The 21655-nt window shown below is 39.2% G+C and overlaps 1 protein-coding gene across 6 annotated transcripts in view; it reads left to right on the top strand.

The window, feature by feature from the left end:
• The window catches only part of LOC104590082 (uncharacterized), a 31301-nt gene extending 10856 nt beyond the window's left edge, over positions 1 to 20445 (top strand). For all 6 annotated transcript variants that reach the window (XM_010248613.3, XM_010248607.3, XM_010248609.3 and 3 more), the window contains one exon: positions 19869 to 20445. In XM_010248613.3, coding sequence (XP_010246915.1) covers positions 19869 to 20186 — 318 coding nt within the window. In that variant the 3' untranslated portion in view covers positions 20187 to 20445. The remainder of the gene's footprint in view (positions 1 to 19868) is intronic.
• The last annotated feature ends 1210 nt before the right edge of the window (positions 20446 to 21655 follow it).

Genomic DNA, 21655 nt, shown 5'->3' with positions numbered 1-21655 from the left:
ATTCTCCAAGGGTTGATATTTTTGGATCCTAGTAAAAGGAATATTCGAATTTGGACTCTTACTTCTTTTGGGTCCTTCTCTTGTACCTCTTTCTTTTCAACCTTAGTTCAATCAGGGGATAGTTTGGGGATACCTTTTCTTGTTAGGGAGGTTTGGAGTAAGCCTATCCCACCTCGTGTGGGTGCTTTTTGTTGGGAAGCCTATCTGGAGAGAATTAACACTTTTGATTTGCTCCAAAGAAAAAGTTCAAATTGGTGCTTATCCCCTAATTGGTGCTCTCATTGTAAGGTTGATGGTTTTTAATTTACAAAGTGCCAACTGTCGCCTGAGAGATATGGGAATGTTTTCTCTCTTTGCTTGGGTGCAAGTGGAACCCCCTGCCAAATGTGCGAAGTTTGTTTGCCTCTACCTTTGTTAGTTGGCCAAAGAAGATGGGAAGATATTTATGGAGATGTAAAAGGGCGGTTTTGTGTTGGATAGCATGGGAAGAACGAAATCAGGGGATCTTTCTTGATAAGGAGAAAAGTAAAGATGCCCTAATTGAAATCATTGCAATTAGGGTGATCCATTAGGTGAAGTCTCTTGATATTTTTGAAGGAACCTTGCAGATGATTTGGTGAGGAATTGGAAAGCTGTTGCTAACTCAACTCCTAGTAAGGCTGTGTTAAGACCAACTTGGTCCCCTCCTCCATGTGGCTTTATTAAGCTGAATTTTGATGGGAGTAGTGAAGGAAATCTGGATCCCTCAGGGCTCAAGCATAGGGGTGTCTTTAGAAATGAGGAAGAGTCATTGCTGTCACTTAGGGTCAATTGGTGTTGGATATTCTTTGAGGGCTGAAATAATGGCTGTGCTGGAAGGTCTTCAAAGGGCTAGAGAGCTGAACATTAAGAAGCTAGTAATTGAGGGGGATTCAAAGTTAGTTATTGAGTGGTTCAAGAAGGAAGAGTAGTGGATGGTGGTGCTATATTAACTAGAAAAGGAGTACTTGGCTGTCTTGGCGAATGGAAATCAATGTGCAATGGGTGAAAAGGAATGCTAATTTATTCTCTGATACATTAGCAAAGTAGGGGGTGGGAAGGGATCATTTATTTTGGGCTGTATTGTAATCTTGTTGTTTGCATTTATAAGAGTTAAGAGCAATGTTTTCAACCACCATCGACTTGGTCGGTTGAACTGTTCGAACCGTTACCCGGCTAGGATTTTGGGTCCTGTTCATTCTAGACCCACCAGACGGTCAAAAAACTGTTGACTTGGTCAATAACCGTTTGACCCAGACAGTTCGACTGTTGACCCATTCGACTTGGTGGTTGAGTCGCGGGTTGCACACTCAATGCATGCAAAACTTTCAGAGGCCATAACTTTGCACTCTGATGTCCGATTGGAGGTGATTTGTTTTCTTTTTGATTTTGGGTAACTTTTTGAGATCTATGCATCCCAAGGGGCCGTAGGCGCCTTGCCCCGCTATTTTTGTGAAAAACCCCTTTTTTGGCCTCAAATTACAATTTTTAATATTTTTTATAAATAAAAAATTAAAAGCTGAATTAAAAAAATAAATTAAATATAAAATAATACATATAACATGTCTAAGACATATTTATACTTTATTTATTGCTAAAATATATATTAATACACATATATACATATATGCACATATATACATACATATGTATATAAATACATATATGTGCTGACGTGGCACGATCCGAACCATTTGACCCATTCGGTCAAACCAGTGACCCATGACCCGGAGGCAAAAACGGTTCGGCCTCTGGGTTGGTTTTTAAAACATTGGCTAAGAGAGTTTATCTCTCCCCTTATCCCCTTTGTATACTTTCTTTATTATTATAATAACCCAGTTTCTATTATTCATCAAAAGAAATATCAGTGACCCAGGTTGATGAATGACATGGTTAGGAAGGAAAGCATGCCATACCAGAAGTGGTGGTAGGAATCACTATGGCTCTGGTTGGAGGACGAGGATCAAAGGAATTTCTCATATTCATCACATGAGATACTAATTATTTCCTTTCTAGTGATGTGGGGATGCTGAAAGGGATGGATCAAGCTGCGGGGTAGAACTCTCTTCATGATCATCACTAGCTACTGCATTATTTGCCCAACTAGTAGGTGGGTGAAGGTCATAACAAAAGTTAATCATGTGCCATCCATTGCACAATAAGTGCATTTCCATAACCCATGTCCACCTTGTTCACAACCACCTCTACATCTCTCAAGACGTTCCTGATTACCTGGGACAACTCTGCCACCTCCTTTGTTACCATGGGCAATACCTCTATTATTACCACCTACCTTGGGCAACTGCTAATGCTGACTTGTCATTACTAGTAATTGTCTCTATGGAGCCAGAGCAGTGATTTAAAAGGTGTGCCTAAGGCACTTAGGCACACAAGCAGGAACCAAGGAGTACCTTGGGCCGATGGAGTACCTTGGAAAAGTGGAGTAGCAGGAACCAACTTGCAAGCTGAGGAGCTAGAACATTGTGCAACTTTGTTGGGGTGTGAGATCAAGTATTGGTTTTGGAAGCCAGTGCTGGAAAGGTTCACAAAGAAGTTGGTTTTGTGGAAATGAAATTACATCTTGTTGGGTGGAAGGATAACTTTAATTAAGTCCACAATGCCCAACCTACTCATTTATTATTTCCATCTTTTGAATCCCAGGCAAAGTGGCTAAAAAGAATTACAGCTGAGAATCGGGGGATGAAGGAAGCAGGGCTAAAGAACAAGGTGGGTTGGGAATAGGAAATTTGATTCATAGGAACACTGATTTGCTTGGGAAATGGTTGTGGCGACTTCCATTAGAGAGGAACGGGATTTGGCACAAGGTTATTATGAGTGTTTATGGTGCTTCAGACAATGGCTAGAATGCTAAGGTGGCTCCTTCTTCAACAAGATCTCCTTGGAAATATTATCTGTGTGATAGTTTCTTCCTACGATTTATCAGGTATGATGTGGGTAATGGGCTCAATGTTTGGTTGTGGGAAGATCTTGGGTGGGAAACTCCACTCTTCAAGAACAGTTTCCATTGTTATATTTGTTATCAACTTATAAAATGGAACCCATCTCAAGATTTTGGTCTACAGCCTCATCTGGCTTGGATTGGGAGTTTGGGTATAGAAGAGGGCTTAGGGATAATGAATGCAACTCTCTAATTCTACTCTTGGCCCAGCTCAACTCTATTTTCTTGGACAACCAGGCTAGTGACAACAGGATCTGCTCAGCTTCTCCCAATGGCTCGTTTTCCTGTGCCTCTTTGTTCATCTCTTTGGTGTACTCTAATAGTCTGGGGGTGAACTTCCCGGTGAAAGATATTTGGAGTAGACTTATTCCTCTTTACATCTCAAGTCTTCTGTTGGGAAGTGGTTCTGCGAAAGATCAATACCTGTGATATGCTACAGAAAAGGAGGCCTTTTCTGTACCTTTGTGAATTATGTTTGGTTGGAATTGTGCTCTCTCTTTTGGTGCAGGTGGGAGGCTCCCCAAGATGTGGCTGGTTTATTTATTTTCTCCAAATTTCCTGAGATAACCCAAAAATGGGTAAGAATATTGTGGTGGGCAGCAGTCCTGTGGATAATATGGGAAGAGAGAAATGGCAGAATATTGAAGGAAAAAAGCAAGACTGTAAGATAGTGGACAATGTTAAAATAAAGGTTGCTAATTAGGTAAAATCATTGGAAGATTTCAGAGATTTTCATGTGATAACAATGCTGGGGGAGAAGTGGCTACTTCTTACAAGATAAAAGGCATGGCTGTGATGTGATGGAATGGAAACCACTAACAAATCAGGATTGAATCTAAACTTCGATGGCAGTTCATTGGAAAACCCAGGTCAGAAATTGGAGGTGTCTTTAGAGATGCAGCAAGAGTAACCAAAGCCTTATATATTCAGGACCTCTTGGAGTTGGTGATTGTATCAAAGCGTAATTAATGGTGCTGTTACAAGGCTTGAGGATAGCTAAGAAGCTGGGCCTTGAACATTTGGAGGTGGAGGGGGGACTGAAAGGTGGGTCATATCTTGGCTAACTAAAAATATTCCAGGAGATTGGGCTTATAGGCATGCTGTAAGGGAAATCCATCCTTTAGCCAAGGAAATGGGAGCTACTTTCAGTTGGATTAGGAGAACAGAAACTGGGATAGCAGATTGCTTGGCAACACAAGGGGTTCACAAGGAGCAATTGGTTTGGACTAATTTGTAGTTATCTTGAATTTCTTGATGGACTAGACTTTTCTGGTCTTTGTACTCAATCTCTTATCATTAATGAATGAAATTTATGTTCTTATAAAAGAACCATAAAGTTGAGAGCAAATCCAGAAACTTGAAAGACCTATGAAAATGAATATAGGGTCCATCATTCTAATGGACCTTCTAGGAGGCTGAAAAGATGCCCCTAGCTTGTTGTGTCTGAAGGCATTTGGGTGGAGAACAATTCTGATGTAGCTTCTGCAGGCATTTGGGTAATACATGTAAAGGATGTTAACCTTAGTAAAAGATTAGACCTACTGGGTCAATGTCTAGTTGGAAGGTTCTTAGGAGAACCACCAGATGAAGATGCTGTTTCTTGCTGGGCCTCACGGGAGTGGAGGTTAGGCTACACAATTGAGGTCAGAGCTATGAGAGGTAGATTATTTTTGTTTTGTTTGCAGAGAAATGAAGGTGTCAATGATCTTCTCAGATGGGAGTTATTGCAGTAATGATGCTTGGAGTTTCAAATTTGATCATTTGATTAGATGGCGGGAGATACTGTTGGCCTGGATTTTCGTTGTAGGAATTTCCCTTCATGCTTGGTGCTTTCAAATGTTAAAATCAATGGGAGATGCTGTTGGCAAGTTTATTTCTGTGGACAGAAATATGTATTTTGGAGTGTTACTTGATAGGCAATGATACTGGTCTGGGTGAGAGTATGAGGTGTTATTTTTGGATGAGAGATATGAGGTTAGAATAGTAATTGAGGGTGAGGAGTTAACTGTTGTGTTGTCGTTTTAAGAAGGGAAATAGGCAAAAGGTTAAAGATGAAATGCTGGTCATAAACAAGGATGAAGATGGTATTTCACTTGTGACTTGTAAGAGACACATGGAGAATATTTAGTATAAAGGGTTGGAGAGTGATATGAGGTTAGAATAGTGATTGGTGTATGTAACCATAAGTATTTTGGAATTTCATGTTTAGGTATAAACTGACCACAAATTAAACCAGCAAATTATTATGGACTGACTATTTAATTTGATTGTCAAAAGTAATGACATTAGTTTTGAATGACATCCTCACAGAGGAAAATATACATACAATGACTAAGAGTGAGTGCTATGGTTGGCTCTACATACACCTATCAACTGAAAATGGGTTACATGTTCTCAAAAAGATATCTATACCTATACTGCTTGCCTATTTGGTTGCTTAGGAAATTTTTTTGAAGGGTAATGAAGAAAAAAAATACTAAAAAATCTAAAGCAGGTACAATCTGTTCAGGTGTCAAGATGTCACTCCACTACAACAGTACATCAAAACATCAGTCAAGACTGAAATGATTCACATTATAAGCTTGAATATCATGAATGTCCCAGAAATTTGTGGTAAGTTTGCCGACAGAAGCCACAATCACTTCAATATTTCTTTCTTTTCCTTCAAATAGCCTTCTGTTCCTTTCCCACCACAGAGACCAGCACACTGCAAAAGGGATGCAGCTCCAAATGATTTTAGTCTTGCTTCCTCTGAACTTTGGCCAAACAGAGAAGATCTCTGCTGTTGAGGATGGGTGGAAAATGGTGGGAATCCCGAATAGGAAGAAATAGAATCTCCAAATTAAGTTTGCTAAATGGCAAGAGAAGAACAGGTGAAAAGCAGTATCCTCTTCGGACTTACACAAATAGCAATAATTAGCTATGCCGAAGCCTCTACTTTTCAAGTCATCTGTTGTGAGAACACTGTCCAATGCTACCATCCGAGCAAAAGCTTCAATTCTCGGGGGAACTGGATCTCCCTAATGAGAGCCGTGTAGAATGACTTCACTGTAAACTTTCCATTTCTGCACTCCTTCCACCACAGTCCATCTTTGATGGTTGTAGAGATTCTGGTTTATTCTAGATTGTCCAGCAAAATAATGCATTCTTCCTCCACCTCTCAAGTAGGGGTTCTGACCTAGGGCTCCAAACCACATGATCACTTCTGATTTCATAGCAGTGGGCTACTGAAACCTGATAATCAGCCAGCCTATACAGTCTTGGGCAAATTTCACACAACTTCCCAACCCCACTCCAATCATCCTCCCAAAACCTCACTCTGGAACCAGCACCCACTTTAACACTCATCAAGCCTCTGAAATCCTGATTAAAATTCATTATGCCCTTCCAAACACTCACCTCATAGGAATGGCTAATTATTGCTAGCCCAAACCTCACCACCCCATACATCCCCACCACCACTCTTCTCCATAATGACTCCCTCTCCTTTCCTAGCCCAAACCTCCATAACCATTTACCCATAAGAGCTTTATTGAAAATCTTTATTCTTCTAAGCCCCAACCGCCTAGAGCTTTTGGTCTTACCTTCTCCCACTTTACTAGTGAAACTTCCTTGGTCCCTTTGCCTTCCCAAAGGAAAGGAAATCCCTTGGGATTTTTTCTATCTTGTTGGCCACAATAGTTGGTATTTTCAACAGTGAAAGGTAGTAAGTAGGAAGACTCGACAACACACTTTTTATGACAGTAATTCTGCCCCCAAGAGAGAGATATCTTGCTTTCCATTTTCCAACCTCATTTCCACTCTCTCTATGAGGGGCCTCCACATGCTTTCTGAACCATATTTGGCCTCAACTGGGAGGCGTAAATAGGAAAAGCGAAGCTCCCCTATCCGGCATTCTAAGACTGCTGCAAACATCGACATCTCTTCCTAGCTGATCCCTTTGACTGCAATCAGGATACTCTTCTCAAGATTTCACCTTCATACCTGTTAGCAGGTCAAAATTGGCTAATACTGCTCTTAAATTCAGCACTTGATCCTCTGCATTTAGGGAGATGAGGGTATCATATGCAAATTGTAAATGGTAAATGCATGGCCCTTCTGGCCCTATACTAATCCTTCTAACCAACCCTGCTGTACTCCCCTCTTTAGCAACAGATTTAGAGCTTCCATTACCAATACAAATAATAAAGGGGACAGAGGATCTTCTTGTCTCAGCCCCCTAGAGACTTGAAAGAACTTCGAGGAAACCCCATTGAGGATCCCTGAAAGGGAAACGAATGAGATACACCCATACATCCAGCTCCTCCATTTTTCTCCAAACCCCATCAACCTTTTGAGTTTCTTCCAAGATTCCCCACTTTACATGATCATAAGCTTTCTCTATGTCTTCTCAATCTTGAATCTATGCACTCACTTGCCACCATCACCACATCCAGAATTTATCTTCCCTCCATGAAAGCCATTTGAGTTTCCCCCATTACTTCATGGAGCACTTTCCTTACTTAAGAAATGCTTAGGTGGTTGCCTAGTTTTACAAGTAAGAAATGATTCAAGGGCTCATGATTTAACAATGGATACAAAATGATATGGTCAAACAGGATTATATAGTTGGGACAAGGCTTAGATGATGATTCTCCCATAAAAGTTCTATTTTAAACCATATCTACAATATCATTACTCTATACTTTAGGTATTAGTCGAAAGTTGAATGTTTTTTATGGGCTAGATCAGACCCTTCATTGATACATTATAGAGCTATTGCTATTGTAATCATTCATGGAGAGAGAGAGAGACGAGAGAGAGAGAAGAGAAGAGAGAAAAGAGAAGAGGAAGATATGATTGAGAGACACGAACAAAAACTATTTTGGCTGCCGCCAGTTTAGTTATTTATATTAACTTAATATAAAAGGAATGGGATATTACAAGTATGCCCCTGGTGGCACTCCCTAGTAACAAACTAATAAGAAAGAAAGAAATTAATTGGCTGACAACATTTTAAGCTGACAACACACTAACACCAACTATAAAATAACAATTAAATAATCCTCACAATACTCCCCCTCAAGTTGGGCTAGATATGTCTATCATGCCCAGCTTGTCACATAACTCATTGTGCCACGAGTATGGAAGTCCTTTTGTGAGGACATCAGCGAGTTGTTCCTTGGAGTTGACATAAGGGATGCAAATTTCCCTTATGAAGTGTTTGTCCACCTCAATGTGCTTGATCCTCTCATGTAGGACAAGGTTGCTGGCGATGTTTATGGCTGCCTTGTTGTCACAGTAAAGAGACATGGAATTATGAACAACAACTCCAAGCTCCCCTACAAGATTTTTAGCCAAAGGACTTCAGCCACCCCATGTGCCATAACTCTATATTCAGCTTCAACACTTGACCTTGCTACCACACTTTGTTTATTGCTTTTCTAGGTCACTAGGTTTCCTCCCACAAATGTGCAATACCCACTTGTGGACTTTCTATCATCTATAACACCTGCCCAATCAGCATCTGTAAAGACTTCCACTTTTAGGTGATTATGTTTACTGAATAGTAGACTTGTTTCGGGATACTTTTTTAAGTATCTAAGAACTCTCTCTACTGCCTCCATGCGTGGTTTCTTAGGAGAGTGCATGAATTGGCCTAGAACCCCAACTGAATAGGCAATGCCTGGACGAGTCATGGACAAATAAATCAATTTTCTCACTAACTTTTGGAACTGTTTCACATCTTTCAGAGGTTCACCATCATAGTCACCCAACTTGTGATCAACATCCATGGGAGTATCTGCTGGCCTTGTGCCTAATTTGCCTGTCTTGTAATAGAGATCAAGGGTGTATTTCCTTTGAGAAATGAAGATACCTCTTTTTGAACGGGCAACTTCAATTCCAAGGAAATACTTCAGGGGACCTAAATCTTTCACTTCAAATTTAGATGCAAGGAATTGTTTCAATTTTTGTATTTCTGAACTCCAATTTCCTATAATGATATCATCCACATACACCACCAATACAATAACCTGTTCTTGACATCTTTTCACAATGAGTGTGTGATCAGACTGACATTGTTTGAAGCCTACCTGCTGAACTGCCATGTGAAATTTACTGAACCAAGCTTTGGGAGATTGTTTTAAACCATAAAGAGACTTTCTAAGCTTGCACACCTTATTTTCACTTCCCTTGGCACAAAATCCAGGGGGTTGAACCATGTATACTTCTTCCTCTAGGTTACCATTTATAAAAGAGTTCTTTATGTCCAGTTGATGCAAATCCCAGTCAAGGTTAGCAGCTAATGACAGGAGGACCCTAATTGAGTTCATCTTAGCTATTGGAGTAAAAGTCTCATCATAGTCAACCCCGTACACTTGAGTGTACCCTTTGGCTACTAGTCTTGCTTTGTACCTTTCAACTGTCTCGTTTGCCTTGTGTTTAACTGTAAACACCCACTTACACCCAACTGGGTCTTTCCCCCTTGGAAGATCCACCAATTCCCAAGTTTGATTTTTATGAAGGGCATTGATCTCCTCCTTCATAGCATCTGTCCATTCAGGGCATTTTAAGACTTTTGCGACATTTCTGGGAATAGGGATGCAATCAACTGCAGATAGAAAGGCTCGGTATGAGGGGGAAATGTGATCATAGGAGACATACTGGGTAATGGGGTGTTTGGTAGTGCATGACCTGACTCCCTTTCTTTGAGCAATAGGAATGTCAAGGTCATCCACAGTAGGAGGAGTATCAGTAGGTGCAATAGGGTTTGGACTTACCTCTTGGGAGTCTAATAGTGTCGGTTGCTCAATGTTTGGCTGTTCCACATCTCTATCACATTGCTGATCTCTACGACGTGTATGTTGGAAGACACGAAAGGGAGCGAGGTCCGGAATAGAAGGAAGAGAGACTTGGTGGACTTGAACCTGCTTCTCCTCTTCTACACTATTACTCTCCTCTGACGAGAAGCAAGGAAGAACGGTTCAGACTCAAAGGACACATCCATAGACACAAAAAACTTATGACTAACGGGATCAAAGCACCAATACCCTTTTTGAGAGGAGGGATACCCCAAAAAGATACAAGGAATGGACCGAGGGTCTAACTTACCTCGACATGGAGACGGATCATGGACAAAGGCATGACAACCAAAAACTCTCATGGGAATGGAAAATAAAGGGGACTGAGGGAACAACAACTGATGAGGGGCCATGTAGTTCAGCACTCTGGAGGGCATGTGATTGATGACATAAGTAGTTGCAAGTATAGCATCCATCCAAAACCTTTTTGGAACATTCATGTGTAACATCATCCTGCGAGTTACCTCAAGGAGGTGTTTGTTTTTTCTTTTTGCAATACCATTTTGTTTTGGTGTTCTTGCACATGAGCTCCTATGAATAGATCCGTGGGAGGCAAAGAACTCATTGAGCTCACCATGGAAATATTCTTTTGCATTGTCTGATTGGAAGATCTGTATTTCAACATGGAATTGCATAAATACCATCATCTGGAAGTCTTTCACAATCTTTGGAACTTCGTTTCTACTACGTGTAGGGAATACCCATGTATAGCGAGAGAAGTCATCGATCAATGTGATAAAGTACTTACATCCGCCCTCAGAGATTATAGTAGTAGGCCCCCATACATCAGAATACACAACATGAAAAGGAACACTTGATCTTTTATTATTTGAGTGAAAAGTTGTTCTACATTGTTTGCTCAAGCGACACTGTTAGAATCCCAGGAGGTAAGTCCAAACCCTATTGCACCTACTGATACTCCTACTCCTACTGTGGATGACCTTGACATTCCTATTGCTCAAAGAAAGGGAGTCAGGTCATGCACTACCAAACACCCCATTACCCAGTATGTCTCCTATGATCACATTTTCCCCTCATATCGAGCCTTTCTATCTGCAGTTGATTGCATCCCTATTCCCAGAAATGTTGCGGAAGCCTTAAAATGCCCTGAATGGACAGATGCTATGAAGGAGGAGATTAATGCCCTTCATAAAAATCAAACTTGGGAATTGGTGGATCTTCCAAGGGGGAAAGACCCAGTGGGGTGTAAGTGGGTGTTTACAGTTAAACACAAGGCAAACGAGACAGTTGAAAGGTACAAAGCAAGACTGAGACTTTTGCTCCAATAGCTAAGATGAACTCAATTAGGGTTCTCCTGTCATTAGCTGCTAACCTTGACTGGGAATTGCATCAATTGGACATAAAGAATGATTTTTTAAATGGTGACCTAGAGGATGAAGTATACATGGTTCAACCCCTAAGAAATTTACTTCTAGAATGTGGACTGAAATCAACTCAGTGATGGTTCAGCCATTAAAACAGCCCATTAATCAGTCTAGCACCAACCGTTAGAATAGTATACTAGCAGTTCGACTACAATACATGCAATCTAGCAGTCCAGCATCTAAACGAAGGTATAAAACCAAAAAAGTAAGGCCTTCACACCATTGGCCATAGAACAACACAAGAACACATACCCTGTCCAGCACCTGTACGAAGGTGCCAACCCAGAAAATAACTTCACAGCATCGAACAGATAAGGGAGTCTTTACTGCATCACCCTTCTTCTGCTAGGGTCTCCTTGATGTTACGACCAAGGAAGAACCCAAAGGGGAAGAGCCGCAAGTGGCCTGCTAGGGTTTCTCTGTTTTCCACGTCCAAGAAATCAGAGAAGAAAGAGGACGAAGCAGGTTTAGATGGGAGAAACAGGTTTTTATAGCCCAGAACCTTGCTTTGATACCATGTAATCATTCATGGAGAGAGAGAGAGGCGAGAGAGAGAAAGAGAAGAGAAGAGAGAAAATAGGAGAAGAGGAAGATATAATTAGGAGACACGAACAAAAACTATTCTGGCTACTGCCAGTTTAGTTATTTATATTAACTTAATATAAAAGGAATGGGAGATTACAAGTATGCCCTTGGTGGCACTCCTCCCTAGTAACAAACTAATAAGAAAGAAGGAAACTAACTGGCTGACAACATCTTGAGTTGACAACACACTAACAACAACTGTAAAATAACAATTAAATAATCCTCACAACACCTATCAAACTAACCAAATATGGATTAAAGCAATATATTTAGTTTTTATTTTACTTGCATTTTGATAATGGGATTTGTAAAATATATATTTTTTATCACTCCCCATTCTGAATGATGGAAATTCGAAGCCGCCCCACACAATTGTTATCAGTTTAAGCTTTTATACTTTTAGATTTGATATAAGGTTTGACTATGATACTGCAAAGTCTTGTAACCAATGAACTGGTATCATAAATATGGTAATCAATCAGTTGGTGTTTATCAAAATTCACTAGGGGAAGGTTGATTGGTCAAAGCCCTTCCAGCCTTCCAGTATCATGTTTATCTAGCAGCATAGTTTTTTCCTTGATATATAGATATTTGGCTCTGGCAACCCTTGAACTTTGCAAAAAAGCCACTTTAAACCCTAAATAATTGAAAGGGCCATTTTTGCCCTTTACTATGATGAAAAGGCCACTTTAAGGCAAAAACAGACGATGTTAGAGATGTCGTTGACAGATCTATTAGACAAGGATAAAATAATAAAAACATGCTTAAGTGACATTGCTCAAGTTTGAAAAGGCCACTTTTGACCTAAATTTTGGAAAGACTAAGTAAGTTTCTTTAGGGTCTATGATGGTATAAAGTTAATTAAGCAAATTAAATAAATTACACTAATTAAGATAATTAAGTAATCTACTGATAAAAGGTAATTAAGTAAATTAAATAAATAAAGATAATCAATCTAGATAAGTAAATTAAGACAATTAATTGAAAGCAAGATGTTTTACATCACATTAGGTATTTAAAGTAATGCAATTGAGGAAAAAAGAGATTGTGGGTTTTACAAGCTTGAAAATGTTTTATATGTATTTTAGTTTTAGATAGTAGGTTTTTTAAAACATTTATTTTTAAATTTAAGCTTATGTTTTTTATTGATAACGTGTTTAATTTTTTTTTACATTTTTGTATTTTTTTTGATTTTTAGGCATTTTTCTATTTTTGTGCCTTGCTTCAAAAAGGCATGCACCTCACCTTGTGCCTCAGGCGTAAATTGCTCCTTGTACTTTTTTTGGTGCTTTGCACTTTTAAAAACACTGGGTTGACCAACTTATCTCAGGGACTCACGACCTAATAGGTGTTCCTTACTTGGAGTTGCACGTAAGGTTGTGTAATTTTTGATTTTTTTTTCTATAAATTACAATTTATGATTTTTTTTTCTTTACCTATTTTATAGAGCTGAGAACTACAATTTAGGTTGTTGTACCCTGACACCACTTTTAAATGGATTGTCATTTGGAATCCATGAGTAGTCGAACAAGACTACAATATATTTTAAATATTTGATGAGAAAAGTCAAACAAAGATAGAAGAGAAGAAGGAAAGAAGAGACGAGAAGGAGGATTCGAAGGTTGGGTTCAGAAAAGAAGTGAGAAAGCTAGCAATTGCCACCCTGCTACTTGTATTTATATTCATATCCAAATAAATGCAAAAGGGCTGAATTACCCTTGCTACTTACATGGCAAAAAAGAATAAAACAAATCAATAATATAACTCTGAAATCACTACTAACTAACAAACTGAAATAACTAACATAACTACTAACTAAACGGACACAGTGGGGTCCACATCAGTGTTCTCTACACTCCCCTCAAGTTGGGAATAGATATTTGTGATTCCCAACTTGCATAGGTCTGCCTCTAACTTCTTCCTTGGAACAACTTTGGTGAGAAGATCTGCGAGCTGTATACTGGAGGTGATATACGAAAGACAGACTTCTTGAGATGAAACCCTTTCTCTAACAAATGTCTGTCTGCTTCAATATGCTTAGTTCTGTCATGTTGTACCAGATTATGGGCTATATTAATAGCAACTTGATTATCACAGTATAGCATTAAGGGTTTCTCATAAGCAACACCCAACTCCTCAAATAGTGATTTCAACCGTAGGATTTCAGCCACACCATTTGCCATGGACCTATATTCTATTTTAGCACTGGAACGAGAAACAACACTTTGTTTCTTACTCCTCCAAGAGACAAGGTTACCTCCTACAAAAGCACAATATCCAGAGGTAGACCTATCATCAACACTCCCAGCCCAATCAACATCTATGTAAATCTCTATCTTCATGTGATCATTATTCTTGAATAGTATACCTCCACCTGGGCACCTTTCAAATATGCTAATTATCCTCTCAACTGTGCAAGTAGGTGAGTGGTTCTAGGAGAGTGCATATACTGACTGACAACGCTGACTACATAACTGATGTCTGGTTGTGTGAGACAAAGATAGGAATTTTCCAACCAAACGTTGGAACATAGTTTTATCTTCAAGAGGCTCTCCACTCTCTGCACTGATCTTGTGATTTTGTTCAATAGGCATGTCTGCAGGCTTAACACCTAACTTTCCCGTTTCTTCCAACAGGTCAAGAACATACTTCTTTGAGAAACAAAAATCCTATGTTTAGACCTAGCTACTTCAATACCCAAGAACTACTATAGCTCTCCCATATCTTTTACCTCAAATTCTTGATGAAAGGAGTTGTTTAAGAGACTCAACCTCACTGTTATTATTCCTTGTCACTACAATATCATCCAGATATACAATAAGCAAGTCAAGGAAGAATACGCTCTCTTAATGAACAATGTATGATTTGATTGGGCTTGCACATAACCGAATTTTCCAAGGGCTTGTCTAAATCTATCAAATCAAGCTTCGGGGGACTGTTTCAGTCCATACAAGGCTTTATTCAACTGGCAAACCTTCTTTCCTGCTTCTGCATCATAAAATACAGGAGGCAACTGCATGTCTCCATTGAGGAAGGCATTTTTAACATCCATCTGGAACAAGGACCAAGAGTAACTAGCTGCAAGGGATAATAAAACTCTTATAGTGGTCATCTTTGCTACTGGAGCAAAAGTCTCCAGGTAGTCTATACCATAAGTCTGAGTAAATCCCTTTGCAACTAATCGGGCCTTATACCTTTCAATGGAACCATCAGCATTATGTTTTACAATAAACACTCATCTACATCCAACTGGTTTCTTCCCTTTATGCTGGTCAACTAGCTTCCCAATTATTATTTCTTAGAAGAGAATCCATTTCAACCTTCATTGCCTCTTTCCACTCAGGAACTGACAAGGCTTCTTGCACTGTTTTGGGATAGGAATCTCAACAATGGATGCAATAAAGGACCTGTAAGAAGGGGAGATGTGATCATAGGACAAGAATTGGGAAATGCAGTGAGCTGTGGATATGATGCAATGCTGTTTGCCTTTACGGATTGCAACGGGGAGGTCAAGGTCATCCAATGGAGGTAAGGGTTCAACAGTGGAAGGTATCTCAGTGGAATTTGGATCTGATAAAGGGACTGTGGTACCTGGATCAATGGAATCTAGATCTGATAAAGGGACTGTGGTACCTGGATCAATGGAATCTAGATCTAATAAAGGGATTGTGGTACTTGGATCTGGATCCGCAGAAGGAACTGGGGCTGGCCTGGACTGCTGATGACCAAAATCAACCTGCTTCCACCGTCTGTGATAGACTCTCAAATCCCGACACCTCTGACAACCCTCCCCATTACATCCTTCTTCACTCAATGGGACAGGTAAAGGAACTTTTGATGAGTTAACCCCAACCTCACTATTCTCCCCCTGAGGAGAAACCCTAGGATAATAGGGTACATCCTCAAAGAAAGTGACATCCATAGAGACAAATCTCCTCCCAGAAGTAGGTTCATAGCAGCAATATTCCTTTTGAGCTTGTGCATAACCAAGGAAAATACATTTTGAGGCCTTAGGATCAAATTTTGAATGATGAAGGCCAAGAATCTGAACAAAACAAGTACAACCAAAGGTTTTAAGGGGAACGGTAAACAACTCTTTATCCCGATATAAAAGGGTTAAGGGAGATTTCATGTCAAGAACCCGTGAAGGAATTCGATTAATGAGATATACTGTTGTAAGAATAACATCCTCCAGAAACGTATAGGCACATTGGAGTTAAACATAATGCTTCTAGCCACCTCCAATATGTGCCTATTCTTTCTCTTGGCAACTCCATTCTGCTATGGTGTATGAGGGCAAGTACTTTGATGGATAATTCCATGGTCAAGAAGATAAGAGGCTAAAGGTTTTGCAAAATATTCTTTCGCATTATCGGATCTAAAAATTTTGATTTTAACTCCAAACTGAGTTAAAATCATTTAATGAAAGATCCGGGTCAATACTGGAACCTCATCTCGAGAATGCATAAGGTAAACCCAAGAAAAACAGGTATAATCATCAACAAACAACAAGAAATATTTGTATCCCCTCATAGCAGTGGTATGATAAGGTCCCCATACATCGGTATGCACAATTTCAAAAGGAATACTGCTTATTTTATTACTCAATGAATAGGTTGTTCTACAATGTTTTGCAAGCTCACAACTCTCACATTTTAAACTGGACATCTGAACATACTCAAACAAACTGGGAAACAAACTCTTCAAAGCCCGAAAAGATAAATGACCTAAACGATTATGCCAAAGCATAACTTGACTAATAACCTAAGAAATAAAAGACCTCCTAGCTTCACTATCTTCCCAGTGAGAGCTCCCTCCAACTAGATAGATTCCATTCGTCTCACGGCCAGTCCCAATCACCTTCCTTATCTCCAAATCCTTAAAAACACACATCGATCAGGGAAAAAGGTCACTGAACAATTTTGGTTTTTTGTAATGCTATTAACTGAAAGCAAGTTAGTACTAAGTTTAGGAATATGCAAGACCAAAGATAAGGAAATGGCATTAGACAATTTGATGTCTCCCTTGCTAGAAATAGGAACAAAAGAGCCATTGACAATGGACACTGTCTCTGCTGGAAGCTAAATGATAGGTAGTAAGCCTGTCATATGGTTAGATTCTCCTGAATTTATTACCAAGTAATGTTCTGTATTACCTGGAGCTGAAGCATGGTATGCTGAGGCCCGATTACCTGATGAGCAAAAGTTGAGGTTGGAGGAACTGATGGTGGCTGGTAGACCTGTTCATGGGCCGGGTGGCCCGACGGGCCGGGCTGGCCCGGCCCCCGGACGGGCTTGAACAGGTATATAGGCCCGCGGGCTTAACCTCGGGCCAAAAAGCCCGGCCCGCAATAAATTCGAGCCGGGCTCGGGATTTGTCAAAATAGCCCGGCCCGGCCCGACCTATAACTAAACCTAAAAACCCTAGTTGAATACCCCTAATTTTTTCACCTCTTTCCCTTCTTTTTCCAACCGAATTCTTATTCTCCACATCCTCTTTCCCTTTTTTATATTCTTTTTTTAATATAAATAAATTTTGAATTTATACTTTTTTTAATGTAAATAAATTCTGATTTATATTGATTATTGAATAGGGAAAATTTCTAATTTTTTTTATTAGGTCGGGCTTCGGGCTTTTTATTAGGGCCGGGCTCGGGCCCAAGTTGTAGGCCCATTGGTCGGGCCGGGCTCGGGCCAGGCTCGGGCTCGGGCCTAACATATTTTTGTTAAAGAAGAGTAAAAGCCCGGCTCGAGCCCGGCCCGGCCCAGCCCATGAATAGGTCTAGTGGCTGGTTAGCTAAATTACTAACTACATTTTCTAGCTGAGTCAGAGCAGCTCAGACTGCAACTAGGGTATCTAGAGGAGTGCCTCTTGTGCCTAATGAGGTTGTACTATCAGTGTTGACAGCCATATTAGCATTCCCTTTCTTATTTTTGAGTTTTGCTAGAACTAGATGAGGGTGTGGTTTCCAACAGGTGTCCTTAGTATGTTTAGGTTTCTTGCAGTATTCACATACTAGGTCCTTCTTGGCTTCCTTCTTCACATCCTTCTCCTTATCACCCCCAGATTTAGGTAACTATTGCCAAGGCTGATTTGAAGGGCTGTTGCTGCAACATAACCTTTCTCCTAGTTTCTTCACTGTGCACTAGGGAATAGGCTTGTGATAAAGTCACACTGTCTCTTGCCAACAACTACTGTATCACAATATCATATTCAGAATTCAGATCAGTCATGAACTCAAACACTCTATTAGTTTCAACCTGCTTTCTGTAAGTTTGTGCATCTTTCTTACTCCCATTCAATTGTTTTAAAATGGTCAATTTCATGCCAAAGGGATTTCAAGGTTGAAAAATAAACAGACACCTGTTTCTCTCCTTGCCTGAGATTTTTAACCTCACATTTCAGTTCATAAGCCCTAGCAACACTAAGGGGCCGAGAGTAGGTTTCCTTCATAACATTTCATATTTCCTTAGCTGTTTTGGCCCACAAGTAGTTTCAACTGATGTGTGGCTGCATAGAGTTGCACAGCCATGTCATCACCAAATAATTCTCCTGAACCCACTTAGCATAAGTAGGGTCCTCGGTTGGTTCCTTCACATCCCCCAACAAGAAGTTCAGTTTTCCTCTACCCTTAATGGCCATCATGGCTGATGGCCCATTCTAAGTAGTTTGATCCATCAAACTTAACAGTTGCAATCTGAAAGGTGTTCTCAGTCATATTACCTGAACCACCAGTCCCAAAAACACCTTCCCCTTGGTTCTTGAACTCCATTCCAGGTTAGGAGTTGATTAAGAAAAAGGCTTTAAATCACTGTAATAAGAAAAACTGCACCCCAAGACTGATAACAGCCGACCTAGGACAATGATTTAGGTTCTGCAGTTACCCAGAAACAAATAACAGCTCTTCTGGACCTTCCAAAGAGCAAGAAAGAACCAACTACTGTCTTTATGAAGAACAGAATGCCAATTTATCTCTTACTGCTGCCGGCCTCAAGAAAAGAAGGAATTTGCCCAGAAAACTGATTGCTTTTATGAAGAGCAGAATGCCAACTTGTCTCTTACTACTGCTGGCCTCAAGAAAAGAATGAACTTGCCCAGAAAACTGATTGTTACCTTCAGTCCTCAAACTTGATCAATCAACTGCTGTCGGCACCTTGAATCTTGTCCAAAGAACCAAGAAAAAAATGATTGGTACCTCCAATCTTGATCAAAGAACTAATCTTGATCACTCAATTCTTGTCTGATGCTTCCTGATTATAAGGAGCACTCTCCAATCCTTGGACAGCTGCTAAAGCCTTCTTGTAACCTCCAAGAATCAGCCGAAAGGAAAGATCTTTCTAAACTTCCAGCCCTAAATAATTCTCATGTGGTCGGCTGAATTAAATCCACATGAGAAACCCTAGATCGAGTGCTCTGATACCAAGTAGTCGAACAAGACTACAATATATTTTAAATATTTGATGAGAAAAGCCAAACAAAGATAGAAGAGAAGGAGAGAAGAGGAGAGAAGAGAAGAGGAGAGGAGGAGGATTTGAAGATTGGGTTCAGAAAAGAAGTGAGAAAACTAGCAATTCCCGCCCCTCTAGTTGTATTTATATTCACATCCAAATAAATGCAAAAGGGCTGAATTGCTCTTATTGCTTACATGGCAAAAAAGAATAAAACAAATCAATAATATAAGTCTGAAATCACTACTAACTAATAAACTGAAATAACTAACATAACCACTAACTGTACGGACACAATGGGGTCCACATCAGTGTTCTATACACCATGATTAGATATTTACTGCAGAAAGGTAAAATAAAATGAATGGTCCCCACAACATTGATTTTTTTTTTTTCAAAAATGACTAGTTTAATTTCAGAAACACTTCCTAATCTTCGAACTCCTAGCATACGCATCATGTCAGGGTTCTTGCTCTTCAAGTATAAATCTGAACTTGTGGTTATAAATTCCTTTTACCTACGTTAATATGATTTTATTAGAAAAAAGTCATTTATTGCTTGAACTAGGATAATATGATTGACTTATCATTGTTTATTGCTTTTTTATAACTAATCATCTAACTTTTGACAGATATTGGAAAAGGATGAGAACATAAACCAGCTTAAATGTGATCTGCATGAATGTACAAAGGAGGTAAAGATCACAAGAGGGATACTGCCGAAAATTTCTGAGGAGAGAGATTCGATGTTGGAGGAAGTAAAGCAGTTCAGGGAGATGAACATGTTACTGGATGCTGAGGTTAACTTGTTGAAGAAGAAGATTGAAGCCCTAGAAGAAGACATTCTTCTCAAAGAAGGTCAGATAACAATCTTGAAAGACAGCCTAGCCAACAGACCATATGACATTCTTTATGACCCCAAGTCTATGCAAGAATTTACACTGGATTGAAGTCTCTTTTCTTTGTATGAAGAACCATTATGTTTTTTCGGTTTTGGTTTCCTTTTTTTTTTCATTAGTTAAGTAGCTATTACTGCAGTTGAATTGGTTGTAAATTTCCTTCGCATAATTGTCATAGGCGTTTTAGTATTCCTAATTACTTTTGATTTTTGTTTTCTTTTAAATTGAGGGTTCACTAATTGTAAATTGGAATTTTATGAATGCTGGAATGGAAAATTTTAGAGTTTATAAAATATATGGTTTGTTATTATGACTTGAAACCTACTGCTCTAAAGTTACAATTTATATAGTTCATAAGTGTACAAGTTTGTTCAGATGAAAATTATTCTAAACATTTTCCCTTCAGTTTTTGATTTAAATTGTTTTGAGTTCCTTGAGGGAGCAGCAAAATAGAGATTCTATATTTTATTTGATGACCAGTAGATAGATTAGATGGTCGCATGGCACTCCCCGAGTCCCTTCTCTCCATTTAGGAGGCGTGAGCGGAATCTGTAGGCTCTCAATGGTATGTCACCCATGATTTCACTTTGGGCTCAATTTGGAAGGAGTACAAATACAAATATGTAGAGCGCAAAACCTTGTATTTTCTATATATTTGCACTGTACATATTTGTATTTGTAATCTTTCCAAATTGAACCTTAAGATCAATCATTTGCCTTTTGCCCAGGTGCAGAGTGACTTTTGGGCATGATGTATTTGGGCAATAAATAGTCCTGTCTACTTCCCATAGTTTTCAAGGTGCCAAGGTGAGGCTAGGTGATAAGGGGGGGTGCCTTGTTGCCTAGGTGTCACCTAGGTGATAGATTTTATTTTTTTAATGTTAAAAACATAGATCCTAGGGTAGTTCCCTAGGTACCATAACCATATTTCCTTAATAATTATTCATAATTTTCATATGAACAGTATAAAGTTCATATTAAAGTATAGAAAATCAAACATATTCATGAGAAGAAAAAAAAAGAAAATAAAATTCAAAAAATATAGGGGATGAACCCTTATTTTTGTTATAGGAAAAGAAGAAGAGAAAAAGTAATGGTAGAAGAAGAAGAATATATGAAAGAATAAAATGTGCTGACTAGATAAAATTTTACGTTCTTCCTTATGGAAGAAGAATATATGCATTGATAAATGCTAAAATATAGCATTTAGCAATGTTTGTGTTGATTAAACCCTAATAAATAAGAAGACAATAAAAAGGAATTAGTATATACACAAAATGATTATTTTAGTTTAATAATGTTTATTTTATAATTATAATCTCAAAAAAGAATGAACAAAAAAGTATTTTATAATAGGAAGTAAAAAACTGCTTGGTGATTAGGTGAGACAAGCCTCAAAGGGCACCTTGTTGCCTAGGCGGGCAACATGGATATGGATATGGATACATATCAATTTTCAAAGTATCACCAATATGGTTGATCTTATTGGTAAGTTTGGATATGGATACACATCATGGTAT

This window comes from Nelumbo nucifera, chromosome 2 (assembly GCF_055504915.1).
Source record: "Nelumbo nucifera cultivar China Antique chromosome 2, China Antique-T2T, whole genome shotgun sequence".
Classification (NCBI taxonomy): domain Eukaryota; kingdom Viridiplantae; phylum Streptophyta; class Magnoliopsida; order Proteales; family Nelumbonaceae; genus Nelumbo; species Nelumbo nucifera.
The sequence above is the reverse complement of the archived record's forward strand: the minus strand, read 5'-3'. Positions and strand labels throughout refer to the sequence as shown.